Source organism: Oryzias latipes, chromosome 23 (assembly GCF_002234675.1).
Source record: "Oryzias latipes chromosome 23, ASM223467v1".
Lineage (NCBI taxonomy): Eukaryota > Metazoa > Chordata > Actinopteri > Beloniformes > Adrianichthyidae > Oryzias > Oryzias latipes.
The window spans coordinates 12183832-12200008 of NC_019881.2; the positions used below are offsets into that span (position 1 = coordinate 12183832).

At 40.0% G+C, this 16177-nt stretch overlaps 1 protein-coding gene across 1 annotated transcript in view; it reads left to right on the forward strand.

Moving 5' to 3' along the window:
* The window catches only part of pdzrn4 (PDZ domain containing ring finger 4), a 45771-nt gene that overhangs the window by 13736 nt on the left and 15858 nt on the right, over window positions 1-16177 (forward strand). The window contains exon 2 of the mRNA XM_011491039.3: window positions 15824-16095. Within this exon, the coding sequence (XP_011489341.1) occupies window positions 15824-16095 (272 nt within the window). The remainder of the gene's footprint in view (window positions 1-15823; window positions 16096-16177) is intronic.

Genomic DNA, 16177 nt, shown 5'->3' on the forward strand with positions numbered 1-16177 from the left:
AAATAGGTTTTAAGTACAAAACAGTGCAAAGGAGAATTCTAAAAAACACATTATTGGCCTGAGGGTCGTGCTTTTTGTCCATCAAAATTCTTTCAGCAGAGTTTGGTAACGGTGCAGGACTTCTTCAGGGTTTGTAACTGCAAGAAAATTCACAATATGAGCTCAAGTGAAAATAAAAAGCATAACGACTAGTAAAGTCCTATAGAAAGTACCATGTAAACACACTGTAAGTACCCAGTAAATTCCATAAAAAGTACCATGTAAGTACCCTGAAAGTACCCAGTAGTTACACTATAAGTACCATGTAAATACCACTTAAGTACACTGTAAGTACTGTACTGTAAAAGGAAGCGTTACCGACTTTTCTTCACGACAAAATCAGCTGATCAGTTGCATTAAACACTTCACTTCAGTGAAAATGTTACTTTTCAGTCCAAAGCTGCTTTTCTCTACTTCAGAATCACATTAACTGCGTTTGAAGAGTTAAAACAGTTGTGAGGTGTCGACGCTGGAGCTTAAGTGTAAAAAGGATAAAGTAAAGTTTAGAAGCACAGTGGAAAATGATTAAAAAGAGAAAAAGGTTTTCTTAAAATTGGAGATGTTGAAGGTAATTAACAAAGCAGGAGCAACTGTGATCCATAAAAACTCAAACCAGGCGTGTTAATGAGGATGAGCAGGAACAGAGATACACTTTTAAGCTGTAATTTTAAACCAAAAAGAACCGAAAATTTTACTAAAAAAAAAAGTTTTAATCAGTAACATTTTTCGAGAGTTGCAGCTTTTGAAGAAAATCCGTTTTACTCAGAAAACTCATCAGTGATTTATTGTTGAGGACAATTCCCAGAAGGTTCCTCGCCAGGATTTCTGGAATGTCAACATACAAAAGGATTTTTCCCGATTCTTTTTAGGATATAACTCTGTTTCACATCTGCAATCTACAGTCCGGCTGATTGGAATCCACAGCGGTGGGACGACTGGTACATTTTCAGCGGTGGATAAACTCCACTGAACCAAATCTTTTTCTTCTGAGTGAGATAAACGGCCGACCGAATCGGTCGTGTCCTCTTGAGTGCATTCATTCTTTGTCACTCATCCTCATTACAACATGCTTCACCGCTTTGTTACTTGGAAACTCGCACAAATTAGGCGCGTGACCCATTTGGAGAATCAATGTGTGAGCGGCGGAGTGTACCGTCAGTCAGCCGCAAAGCCACTAATCATTATCAGAAGGGCAATGTAACACTTTGAAAGGTCTGATTAACTATTCACACTCTGCTGATGCAGCTCTTGAAATGCAGAAGATGGTGTCAAATCTTGATTGAATAAGTTGACATAAGAAGTCATCTGTTTAGCACACACCTAGCTAGCCATAACCAATTAGTTATATAGGGTAGAGTCACCAATGGGGGACCTTTCTGTGTGGATTTGCACGTTCTCAGTGGGTTTTCTACGGGGACTTCGGCTTCCTTCCACCGTCCAAAAACATGCTTCATAGGTAAATTGGTTGCTCTCAATTCTCCCTAGATGTGAGTGTGAATGGGTGTGTGATTTGTGCCCCTGCAAAAGACTGGCGACCAATCTAGGATGTCCCGTACCTTTGCCCATGAATGGCTGGGGTAGGCCCCAGCAGCCCCGTGACCCCGAAAAGGTCAAAACGGGGTTTAGAAGAAGAATTTATCAATTAAATGCAGGGGAGGTGCACTCAGCGGGAGCGCGGGCAAGGTCTGGGGTTCCCACAACCCAGCCTCTATCCGAAGTACTCAGGCACCTGCCCGATACGAGGCAGGCGGTCTTTCACACGCCACACGTCCCTTGTCCGCCCGCCGGACAGGGATTTGGCACTGGGCTCTTCCCTCTTTGCTCACCGCTGCCGAGGGAATCCTGGTTAGTATTTTTTTCCTCCGCTCAGGAATTTGCTTAAATTCAGCAGGTCGTCTCGTCTGATCGGAGGTCAAACACACATACAAATACTAAGGTCATCCTCCAAAAAACAAAGAAAAGAGACGGGTGGTCCTGCAAGAAAATGTGAAAATAGTGCCAAATCAAATGCTACCATTGACTTTGAATAATTTGTGTTGACATTACCGTCATCACTACAAGATCAGCCTAAATGTTCACTATTCTGAGAGTAAACCCACTCAGATCGTCCAAAAATTGACTGTCAACAAAAATAAGAATAATTTAAAATAGAGAATAATGCAGAAATCTTAGATTGTTCTTCTTCTCAGAAAATAATTTTTCCGTCCTAAGCTTTTTTGCTAATTATGCCCTAGCCTCCGAAAATGTTTTTTTTTTTTTTTACCAAATCTGTATGAGAAGCTAGAAATCATCAAAAGAGGCTAATTAAGATCTAGCAGTTTTCTTTCGAATGTCGTATGTTTTCTTTAGGTAAGGCAAACACACATTTTCACTGCACAATAAATCACAAATGTATCGTTATCGTGATATCAAGCTGTGCAATACGCATATTGCAGAAGACGGCAGAAATTGTGATAAATGGTTACTTTAAATGTGCTAAAACAATGTTATGGCAGCTTAAGTTGTTTTTAAAAATCAAATAAATGCATTTATGCATTTGACCAATCGGATGGACCCCTTCACGTTGTTGACCAATCGGATGGAGCCTTTAATGTTAGATGCACGTCTCCCGTGTAGACTAGTTTCATTTGGAGTATAATTTAAGGTATGTTGACTTTTATTGAAATTTATGATATTAATATATGTTTAAAATATGATTCAAACATGTCCTCATCTTGCGCTTCCAACAACAAATCTCTATGCTAATTTGCTGCTATTCAGTCAGCCTGCATTGACTTCTGCTCATCTGCTCTCTGACATTTGCATGCGGTGTCAGTCTCTTGTTGCTGTCAAACACCAGCTATTGTGTGTGTGCAGAATCTGCATCATTGTTAGCTGTAGCAGAGTGGAAACAGGGCTGATAAATGTATTTACCAATGCTACATCTATATAACTAGTACAATCCCATGAAAGTTATTTTTAACCACATTTTCTGCTAATTAAGGAAAATGTTTTAGTTATTAAGGCATATTTACAGGTTAATTAATAGATACAGGTTTTAAAAAGATTATAGTTTTCATGGGTTTATTAATGGAGGAGGGAATTTCAAAGTCATTGAATTAATTAGACATCTTTTTTTGTGAAATGAATGCATGAAAACTCACGTTCTTGGCTTTGTGGTGCATTGCACACATAATGAAGCTTTTGGGGTTCCATGGTGAAGCTGACATGTCTTAAGTTACGTAGACATGTGGGGCCAAGAATTAAGGGTATGTGAACGCACATTTAGTGTTCACACAGGGCTGTTGCCACCTGATACTAACAGTTAGAAGAAGCTTGGTGCGAAATGTCGATATGGTGCAAATCTAGTAAATCTTGCTCAAGACTTATTCTTTCACAGCTCTATTCCAATATATGAAAGACTTGGTGACATTAAATTCCAACCAGGCACAAACACCAACTATTAACTTGTCCTTCATGATCGGTTGGAACTTCCGTGCTTAATGAAGGGCGCTACCCAAGCATCCATACCAAATCCGGGTCCCTGATTGGTCAACATTCAACCAGTTAAACATTCAGTGTGCTTAGTTGCTGCACATTTTGTATGGACAGCCCAAAAAAAGGCCAGAAACTTGCAATGCAATGTGTGAACAAAGGATTTTTAAACGCAGAAGCCCAAAACAGGCATATAAACGCGTTTACGTCGACTTTTAAATGGTAGTGGTCGCTCGAAAGTGCATTTCCAGGTCCGGTGTGAACACAGCAGCACTGCGAGTGTTTATAGAACGGCGATATTCTACGATAAGGTTGAGCTGCCCTTTTTCAAAATGTTTTTTTCTGTTTTAGAATTTATCCATCTGCATTTGCTCTTTCTTAGTAGAACCTACCTACAGTACATTGTCCATTCAATGCTAGGGAACAGTGCACTCCATTTGGTTGGGATGATTCTGGTCCCATTCTTGGGCATGAAATGCGTGGCCTACTTGCCAATGTGAACCACGGCACTGGTCCCTGCTGTCTATGCCAATACTGTTGTGGCGACATCATGATAGGAGTTTGAGGAGGTCATTAAATCTGATGGACTCATCTTAAATAAACCACAAACATAAAGAGTTGCATGTTGGTGGCATGAGAAAGCTGTGACGTGCCAACTACTGGGCCGTATGCAGTAACTATGGTGGGTAAGAAGGGTAAAAGAATGGGTGCAGGCAGGGATGCTGAGCTAATACCCCTTAGTTATCATTTTCAGGGGATCGGTACAAAATGTGTGCTGTGATTGAAACCAGTTCAATTCTGTGATGTTTAGAGAAATAAAGGGCTGATGTTACACAACCAAACCTTTGGAGACTACTTTGTTCATTACAGATTTGGGAGTTTTTTCAAAATAGAAAGTTATGACTTAGTCCTTACTGCCCTCACGTGTGGATATGAGCAGTCTGCGGGCGGAAACTAGCCAAACTTGTACAGGGCACGCAGGTGGCCCGCACAAAAAAATAACTATTTAGTCACAGGGGGGTCCAAGTTTGGACCTCCCTGTGCCGGACCCCAGCCCAGATGAAACGCAGGTTTGTGTTAGGAAAGGTATCCGTTGTAAAAAACCACTTGTCAAACCACTTGTGTGACTCAGTGGAAGCTGATTCGCTGGGGCGAAAACTGACGGGATATGCTGAAAGGTGAACAACAACACATGACGTGACACCCACCTCTGGAACAGCAAACCCCTATCTGAGCACAGAAGTGAAAGACACTTAGGGACAAACAACATTTTGTGTAACTAAACCAAAAAAGCAGATATCATCCATACATATCCATACATCCATACATGAGCAGGCTCCAAATTAGGGACTACGGAGGGTCGCTGGAGCCTATCCCAACTGTTCAAAGTAAACAGAAGCCTGGTCATGCGTCTTGAACACGCTTTAATTCTATGTTAACACTGGGCTCAGAACAAACCAATTTCTAAGAAAAGTCCATGTAGATGAATGTAAATGCGCATTATTATTATTTTCTAACGTATATGTGTATTCAGAACACTTGCATTTACAAGTTTCTTTACATACATAGCATGGCTATTGAACCTGCAACAAAAATTAAAGCCGGTTGAACTGTGACTAATGAGGCCCTCGGATACAATTTCTATGTATTTGGGTTTTTTTTCCCAATAGAATGAAAAGACAAAAAAATGCATTTCTCTTTAAAATGAAGGGAAATGATCAACATAGCTTTGAGACATGTTTTTTTGTTGGGCAAACACATAGCACATATTAATGAAAAACTACGCTGCTCAACCACAGCACCCCTAAAAACCTCACCTCTTTGTGAACCCTGCCGTCTGGATGAATGACGTGGGTCAAATCGGTGAAACCCCTGAGCGCCTAATTCCAACTCATTGCCAGCGCGAAACTCGAGGCTGGAGGATGCGCCGCTCTATTGTTAAGCTCAGCTCTCTGCCTCTTGTTTCAGTGGCAGATGAGAGATTAATGGCAATTTAATGGCTGTGGAGAAGACACAGATCAACAATAGAGTCCTGCTAACACACACTCACACACACACACACATGCTGTTTACATCAGCCACACGAGGCAACTTTCCGCCCGATTGCCCCTCCACACAACAATACGAGCGTAAAATAGGCATAATGAACATTTCGGTGATCCTTAGACGCGTTTATGACCGCGCAAACGAAATGTGTTAATTTCACAGGGAGGAAGTTTCTCAGTCATCCAGCATTAACAACCCCAGCGTCACCAGGAGGAAAACTAACAGAGCTCATTTTCAACTCGCCAGCCCCCCTGATGTGACAAAAGGAGGCTAATTTATGCGTGGCGGGGTGGTGTGCGAGAAATAGGAGCGCGGATGCCCATTCTTGGAATTGCGGTAATTGTGATTTGGTTGCTAGGTTGTTGAGGGTAATGAATGTCTTGTTGATGCAGTTTGTCATAACCCGCGCCCCGAAGACACGGAGCCTATTAGTTAAACGCGGACACATGATGAACGAGCCCACCGGGCACAGGGCATTAGTCATTTTACGAAGGAAAATAAAGAAAAATGCCTAGCTAAAGTAGCGCAGATTTTTGACTTATTGGGGCGAAAAAGACAAAACAAACACAATTCCCTCACGAAAATAATTACAATCCTTGTTTCATTCCAAGGCAACGTCTGTATGAAACCTGGCTGCCTTGCATTTTGCATGCAGAAGTGGCACAAAGAGCAGGAAATAAGATGGTTACTAATGCATTCACTGACAGATGATAACCTTTGATTTCCCCCTACTTACATCAGAAATGGCTGCTTAGAATGACAGTCACCATTCTGCAGCGTCTGATGTCTCTGTGCTCGTTTCTACAGGGACAGATGAAGTACAGAGAGAGTTCTTTGTCTCTTTATTGGGTTTTCTGTAAAACTGAATATATTGTACCAACTCTTATTGAACTGGCCGACTTTCAGTAACAGTGTGACAGACAAATACAGGTCTACTTTCTGGGATAAAAAAAAAGTGCCAATTTGTTCCGATAGAGTACCAAGAAAATGCCCATTTGTGCCCATAAAATGCTAACAAAAAGCATAAAACACACATTTTTGCACATAAAATACAAATGTGTGTCCACGAAATACTAAATAATATGCACAAAATGCAAATTTATGCCAACATAATGCTAACAAAATCCTAATTTGTGTCCACAAAGTACAAATTTGTGCCTTCAAAATGCTGATAAAATTATAATCTGTGCCCTATAAATGCTAACAAAAAGGTGCACATCAAAATACAAATTTGTGTCCACGAAATACTAATTTGCGGCTTTAAAATGCTAATAAAATGCTCATTTGTGGCTATGCAATTAAAAAAAAAGCTAACTAGTTCCCACGAAATACTATTTTTTGCAAACAAAAAGCCAATTTCAGAATCCCCCAAAAATGCTAATAAAATGCTAATTTGTGTAACAAAATGCTTATTTAAGAATGCCCACAAATTACTAATAAAATGCTCATTTGTGCCCATAAAATAAAAAATTTTCACTACAAATTTTTAATTAGAGGGAACTGAAAAAAATTATAGCTGTAAAGGGACAGAGTGAAATTTTTTAACAAACTGTAATTTGCTACAGAGGTGGAAATCAGAAAAACACCGTATTTTCAAATGAATATTTAGCGTACAAGCCCCATAATGTGATAATAACATAATAACCATACAGAATATATAAAAAACGACAGTTAAACATATTTTCTTGAAGTCTGTTAATATCTTATTGAAAAATCATATATTGAGCTTTTCCTTTTTACTACTTAGGCGAAAAAGCTCACATGCAGAATTAGATTAGGCTTTTTTCCTTTTCTAAGTTTATTTTAAAGTCGAACCGATATTTCATTTAATTGATGTTTTATCTCTTGGTTCCATTTTATTAAGTCCAAAACCCTAAAAGGGTATTTTTTTTTTTTTTTTGAGGAAGGAGCTTTGTCTGAGCTCCCCTCAGCATGATCAGCTGCAGAGCACCAAGTCAATCTCGCTGAAGAACTCTTCAACGGCGCACAGACTCCGCCATAACAAGCCTGGATGCAGGATAAACCAGCTGAAGGGCAGCCCAGCAGCTTGAGACCTTTTTTGTGAGTGCTATTGAAGAGGGACACGTGGGGAAGCTTTCCTCTCCCTTTTTTGTTTTTGTTGCTGTTATACTTCTAAAACCATGTCAGTTTCTGGCTAAAACAAAAAGCAAAACTGCAGGATCTAACTCAAAAAAAAAAAAAAAATGAGCTGGCTCGGAGGAGAGCCATTCCTTCAGGAAACTCTGTAATCTGCAGCGCACAGACTCCAAGCGATGAAGGAGGGATTGACCTGCACCGGCTACTTAACATCCATCCTGACAGCAGCTGGTAAATCCATGTTTCGTGTTGTCATGCCGACTTCTTCAGGCAGAACTAATTGGTTGTTTTCGCCTGTTGTGCAGGAACCAATGTAGGAAAAAATAAGCTCAAGGACACTCGTTGCAGTGTCGTACTCACAGGAACGAACATGGATGTAATGATGGGCGAGGATGAGCACAGGTGGGAAGAGCCAAACTGACCTTTGACCTGTTTAGGTTCTAGTAGGAGCAAAATCTCCTTGAACCCGCTGCCGCAACTTAATATCCCCCCCACCCCCCCCCACTCCCAAAAAAAATAACACACACTCCAAAACCCAACACACCGACACGAATCTCTTTTGGCACTCTCTTCCTCTCTGATTTGCATTTCGGTTAACACGCTAATTGCCTCTCATTAAGTACCTTGTCACTTTGATTAATTGGTGTGATGCTGAAATGTAAAACAGCAGCGCCATACAATGCATAGTGAGCAGTTGTTGATTGGAAAAAATGATCATGGTTTGTTAAAAAATGCTAAAATGTAACTAGCTCATCAGAAATGAATTCAATTTTTGTTCCATGGGGACTTTTTGTGATCTGAAGTTTAAAATCTCTGATCCCACTCACCACACCCATCACAAAAAATTAATTTTCAATTTTTTACATATTCTAAAAATGATACAGGAATTTCGACAAAAGTGCAACCTCTGATCAGAATTCCAAACACTCCTTCAACAATCCACAAACAGGCATTATAAGGGAACCGATGAAATTAAATTGCACTTTAGGTGTGTTTGTTAGTGTGTGGTACTGCAATATTGAACTTCATACAACTTTAACTGGGATAGGCTCCAGCAACGTCGTGACTCAAAGAAGGATTGCAATGCTCTTTTCCGTTTTGCGGATTGCAATCTGCGTGCTCTATTATTAATTTGTTTTTGTTTGTTTTTTCATTTTTACAGCACCTTGTGTTCTGTGTCCTCATTGGCTGTCGACCACCTTCAATTAATCTCCTTCCTTGTTTCCTGTTCATAATGTGGTCAGGATGGCTACACAGTAGCCGCCTGGCTAGTTGACATCGCTTTCTGTGTAGATGAACTCAAACTATAAATCAAATAAGCACTTTATTTATTTATTTCAAGTTCACAAATTTAAATCACAGGTACTATAACTCTTGCAAATCCGCTCAGGGAAACAGAACATAAATATAGCCTCGGATAGCATAGCACACTCGACAAACCCTGTAAAACCTGAGTCACTGAGTGACATCCTGTCACTCCACTGTCTGAAAACATGGCATTGAGCTTATGTGATATCGTGTGTTGGAGACTTTTATAATTGAAATGAGACATTCTGACGGTGATTTCTCAATGTCGTCTCACGTTGGGGAACGAGGAAAGAAGAAATGAGATCTGCCAGGTTATTGGAGCACGCCACCTGCGCATCCTCACGCATCGCAACTATCCACGTTCCGTGAATGCAAAAGAAGTGGATCTTCCAATGAGCTGAACTTCGTGAAGAAATCCCGATGTGGGAGATTGAGGTGAAAATAAAAATGGTGAAGCGCGGCAAAGGTCAGCAGCAAAAAGGAAAAAGCCCCCCTCCCAGCATCACCACCACCGCAGAGGCTTATTGTTTCTACGTCTATTGTCAGTCTAGTCGTTGTGAGGGACCAGCATTGTTTAGTACAACATGATTAATGCAGACAACCACATTGTCTAGATGTTTGAAGTCTGTATGGAGATGATGTAACGCTGTGCACAAACATGTATTTGTGTGTTTTCTGTGTGTGTGTGTGTGTGTGTGTGTGCGTGTGTGTTTCCATTTGTTCACAATGACAACACGCCTGTCAGATTTAGCAGTGAGGTTGAGTGGTTGGCTCTTATCTCAGTTTAGCAACTGCAGCCATTCACAAGTGCAACCACACACACACTTGCGCGCGCACGCAAACACGTACACTCACAAACAAATGCTATTTCTTATCTCTGCGTTTTTCTTATCTTTCCTGTTTGTATTCATGTGTGGAAGCAACATTTAGCTATTTTAGTGTCCAACTGATAAAGCAATGACACATTTAAAGGTTGACACGAGCAACGCAACCTATTGAGCGTATTGACAGCTTCAAAGTAAACCCTGATTGGTTTATGACTTATCTCAGATCTGACAGACAATCTGTACATAAAGATGAGGTACTAATAGCTTATAAATAACGGGAGCTTCACAAAAAAGAACCAGAGAAGCGGCCTTTGACATTTTGTTTGAGCCAGATTTAAAGCGACATTCACATCGGGTGTTTGACATGCATTTCAAGAACATGCTTTTAGCTTATGGTGTTCACACTGGGCAACCAGGGAGGGGCTTTTGTACTAGCGCATGTCTGCCACCTGCAGTTGGAAGATGCTTGGTGCAGAATGCCAAAGCTGTGCAAATCTTGCGGCAAGAAATGACAACAGTGCGATTCATTAATGGTATCCTATGGTGGCCTTGGTTTATCTGAAAAACAAACACAGACAGCAGGCTCTTCACCATGTCTGGTTTCACCAAATAATTCTGGTTGGTTTCCAAGTCCCTAGATGGTCTAAATTCGGCCTGGTTCAGATGGCAACGGCCATGCATTTTTTACGTAGAGCCCAAAAATGAAGTAGCCCGAAAAACCTGTTTATGTAGACTTTTCATTGGTAGTGGCTGCTTGAGGGCAGTGTGTATATAGCTTAAAATTCAAAGTGACAGGAGCCAGCTCAGTTCACCAGGTAGCCACAAGGTGTTTCATGAACCTCTTTGTTTTGTTGTATGATTAGAACCAACACAACTCAAATGGTTATGTTGTTTCCCTGGCTGGTGAACATCAAATTCGCATTTGTACTCCAGCATGTGTCTGGCTGTTTTTTCAAGCCTGATTTTCCATTTAAAGAAAGGCTTTGGGGTTTGATGGTGTTATTCTGTCTATTTATCCATTTTCCAAACCCACTTAATCCCTTTTGGGGTCATGAGGATGTTGGAGCCCATCCCAGCCACTGTATGGGGAATAGGTGGGCCTAAATACCATTGACCATGGGGATGAAAAAACTGACTTCATATTGACCCAATACATATTAAGGCAATCAGTATTCATACTCCTGTTGTATTCATTAAGTTATGTAACTTATGACTGCACTTCAAATATTATATACATGTATATACTGTTTTTTTCCCACTCAAAGTAATTCAGTCCATAAAATCTTAGATCTGGTATTATACCAGGGTCCGGGGAATACTCGATTCTGGACAACCGCACGGTGAAGTTCCGGTCACCTAGCTTAATGTTTTGTATCACTGCGCCGGCTTCTTTAAAACAAGATTTTGCTTCATCCTTTGGACAAAAACAAGCAGTAAGAGGTAAACTTTCTCTCTGAACTGATGCTTTATTCAACCCATCAGAAAGATCAGCATATATATAACGCTTTATATCGCAGAATCTTGACTGCAGCGGTGGTGCGGCGTGACATGGACTATTTGTTGCGCCGCACCACGTAACAAATGGTCCACTTTTTGTGAGGAAAGCGATCCAAATCGGGAAAAAAACAAGAATGAAGGACTAAAAACTGGTTACTATTTATTTCTTTTGTAAGTGACCATGGTATAAGCGGGTTAACGGCCTTCAAGGTGTGCATTATCACTTTTTAACGCATTTCGCGGAAGCAAAATTTCAGGCTTCCACAGCTTGCGTTAAAACGTGATAATGCACACTTCGTCGGCCATTAACCCTTACTTAAACCCAGTTTAAGTATGAGGAATGCTGACCAAAAGTTCTTAACACTTAGCTGTTAATCCTGACATTTTTTACAAAAGCTAGCCTTAACTGACTTTTTTGGCATTGTCTTCAATGACAAACTATCAGTAATCAGCATTAAGTTCATTACACAACAAGTAAATTTAATGCTACATACAAGACGGGCTAATGTGTACAAGCGAACACTTCCAATATAAAATGTCTATGTAATAACGTGTGAATGTGTGTTTCAGGTTCCAGCGTTCAAAACCCTTGCGTTCATGCGTCGTTGCGCAATTTTTTAAGTCCATTTTTTAGCTCTATATGCAAAATGTATGTTAAAAGTTAAACCAGTTGAACATAGACCAATAAGGTGCTCGTATAGTGACGTATTTGATAGCTACAAATGAGTAGTGTAACCACATGAAAATTTATCACAAAGGAGAAATTAATAAATACATAAAACAATGAAAAGATCTAGAGCAAGGTCCACTTTGACATTTGGCACTAAGCCTCTTCCAACTGTAAGTACATGAGCTAGTATCCGATACTAACAGTCCAGTGTGAACGCCGTTGCTAGAAAAGGACAAAAAAAGAGCAAAGTTAGGTTTTACACAAACATGTCAACAGTGTTGCATTAACATTTTTTACATTTAATATACCACTGCCCAAACACACAGAATGATAAGCAAAAGCAGGAACTAAATCTTGTTTTCACTGATGACCTCGATCCACATATGGATCATATCGCACTGGTTTCATTGAAGACGAAGCTGTTTATTCATTCTCCTAGCAACATTAAATTCATTCATTCTTAAGTGTGGAGCAGCACTTTGAACCTTGACCTTTAAAAAGGAGTGTTTGGACAGACAATAGGCTTTGGTTTGGGGCTACTGGGAACCATTTTTATTGGCAAAGATAACCTTTAACTTGAGAGGTATATGAAGGCTGCGATATATTGTTGGTTCATTACAGCTTCCCCCAATGGGCTGTCTTGAGCTACTTTTAGTTTTTCTATCAGACGATGGAAGGAGACGATATTGTGTCTTTGTCAGTGGTCACAAGAGCACCTTGGAGTAATGGGAACGGAATCTTGTAATCAAAATGGAATTAGTGCTCTCAATATTGATGGAATGCGCTCTGCTATCCGTCTCTGTGCAAGTGCTTCGCTTGCATACATCTGTGCATGGCATCTGACCACACGTCCAGAAGAAAAGGCGCGATTAAATTCAAATATTGCTCCTTAGGGGAAAACAGCATCATATTTCAATGAACCATCCCTTAAAACACAAAACTGTTGCATTTTTTTTCTTGGTGCATTGTAAGCGTTTGTGTCCTAAAATTTGGTGCATTTTTAACAGATCATTAATTTAAAAAAAATTTCAATTAAGAAAAACGCATGCTTTACATTAAAATGAACTCCATAAGATATTTGTCTGAAAAAGTATTTTGACGGAAACATAAAAATGCGACATGAGGTAGACCAGCTGGTGTGCTTTTCATCAACCCCCAGCTTCTTCATCAAAAGGTGGATTGCACAGTGTAGTAAAAGCAAATGAAGACATCCAGGTGTCATTTTAGTGATGTCTTCCATAACATTCCCACTGATTCATAATTCCAGCTGGTGCTCATGATTGGGCTTTGGTGATAAAACCAGGTAATCATAAGCACCTATAACATAGCATCATCATTACAGAAACCACAATATTACATTTACAACACTCATGTATTTGCCTTATAATCTTCTAAACTCATCGGTTACCATTCTTTTTTACAGGACGTACCGGTCAACATTTTCATGGACTGGCTGAAGTCGATTACAGTTTTCTTTTTTTTCTTTTTTTGGGTTGCAGTTTCCCTTAACTTTTGAGGGAAAAATTTTAAACTGTCTGATACACCTAAGGCTATGTCCAAATTCCCTCCCTAACCCCTTAAAGACTATATAGTCTGGGACTATCCCTGGGATTTAAAGCAATATGGACAACATACCCACTCCTTTTTTTAACTGCAAATAGGACATCACTCATGTTCCGAATTTAAAACTTTGATAAATATGAACATTCTACGAAGACAATCTTTGAATTCGCTGTTTTCTGATGATGAAACCCTGGACGATTTATAACAAATAATTCACATTGATTATTTACAATGAAATTGTTAAAACTCAATGCATTGCTGTCTGTATTTGCCAATGTAGTGAGCAGTTTTATGCAGAGATTCAGGGGAAGTATCTATCTATCTATCTATCTATCTATCTATCTATCTATCTATCTATCTATCTATCTATCTATCTATCTATCTATCTATCTATCTATCTATCTATCTATCTATCTATCTATCTATCTATCTATCTATCTATCTATCTATCTATCTATCTATCTATCTATCTATCCTAAGTACTGACTATTGAGGGAATTAGGGGACACACCCTAGATCAGTGGTCCCCAACCTTTTAAGCGCTACGGGCCGGTATGACGTCACACAAAGTTTTCACGGACCGGTCTTTTTTTCTTTTTCAGTAAACTGTATTGCACATTTTTCAATTTAACGGACCGCTCTTTAATATGTTGGCGGAGGATTACTGTAGCAATACCACGCAGAAGGAGGAACAGATACGTAACAACACAAACCCCAAGCTTTAATTTTGACACGCATGGCTACAACATCGCACAGGAGTCATCATCCTCTCCCCTTCCCACACTCATGTTGCAAAAAAGAAGTAGTGTCTATTAAATGTTGCTTTCTTTTTTTTAGAAGTGGAAGGCTCCTCTTCTGTCTCCTGGAAGGGCCTTTTCCCCTTGGCAAAGAAACTTTCCAAAGACGTTTGTTTTTTACTCATTTTGGTAGTTCCTGGGTTTTACTTTACCTGTAACCTATCACGTGACCGAGAAGAGCGTCTTTGCCCGGGTTAATGGTGACATAGACGGATGTGACAGAGAATCGGGCAATTTTTCAAAATAAAACATCTTTCAGATTCCGATATAAATAAACCGGAACTAAAGTATGTTATTCATTATTTCTGTGCGGCCTGGTACCAAATGACCCACGGACCGGGACCGGTACCGGTCCGCGGCCCCGGGGGTTGGTGACCACTGCCCTAGATCATATGTAGGAACATTATAATGTGATCATCCATTTTCTCTTAACTTTACCCTTATCTGTTGAAGTGGAAGCTAAAAACAGGACTCCATCTTCAAAATCGTTGGACTTTTTAATGTGTGGTGGATAAATACAACAACATAAAATGTTGTAAACGAACTTTCACGAATAATGTTTCAAAATATACGTTAAACTTTATTACCAGCCCTGTTGTAACATTAGAGAGCCAGTCACCACATTCCATACAGATAGGGTTTAGTTTGTGGTAACAACTGTTTTAATTAATACATATTTCCAGTATGGATTTCTGGTTTTGTCTGTTGCATTTTTTATTAGCCTAGTATTATATTTATTATTAATTTGTCCTGCATTATCAATTTTTAAACTCTTGGAACTTAAAGGGATGCCATCCATACTTCACTACCAAATCTGAGTCCTTGATAGGTCAAATTTTTACGCGTAGTCATGGATACGGGTTTTTTACGTAAACGGTCGTAGAAACTAGAGTAGTGACACGTAAACGTGATAGTTTTGAACGCATGAATCCCAAGGCACTCATAAACCCGCGTTTGTAAAGAGTTTGTTTTGAAAATGGTCGCTTGAATGCGCATTCCCGAGTCCGGTGTGAGTTGAAGGCTCTTCTTCTGTCTCCTCACTGACTTATTTTATACACAAAATATACTTCCAAAGATATTTGTTTTTTTATTAACATTGCTAGCATTAGTGTTTTAATTTTGGAACAGCTGTTTTAAGAGGGTAGCGTCTATACAGTATTCAAGACACGTTACCGAGACGACGTCTTGACATAAACCAAGAGGGACTTCTAGATGGATGTGGTGGAGAGAATCTGGTATTCTTACAAAACAAAAATTCTTTCAGCATCAAATTCTATTTTTCATTGCAGGACAAAGTGACTCATGGACCTGCACTAGTCTGCAGATCACTGATCTGGCTTATTACCTTTTTTACATGAAATTAATTGATCTTTCTAACTATAGAAATATTCACGGACAGAATATTACAGCTTTTACCATTTAAAATGTGTTTTTGTGCTGAGAAATGTGTTTTTTTAAGAGGCAAAACAGAACAGCTCATAAAACTCCAATATCTGACACCACAGGTCAACGGACGTGACTTTTCCAGAGCAGAACATGAAGAGGCAGTGGTGGAAGCCATCAGACGAGACCCCATCGTTGTGCAGGTTCTGCGGGGAACCCCCAACAGAGCTGGTTCTGCCCTCTCACACAGCCACAGTGGCTCGCCACAGGACGTGTGCGTGGTTGATGTCTGCACGCAGACAGACATCACCTTTGAGCACATCATGGCGCTGGCCAAGCTCCAACCGTCCACCCCACCGGTCCCTGACATCTGTCCATTCCTTCTTTCTGACAGGTGAGCATCTGTTGGAATGTTCTTGTCCTCCACCCTTTTCTTTTGTTTCACGGAATCTGTAAAGCTATGTTCACACCATCCT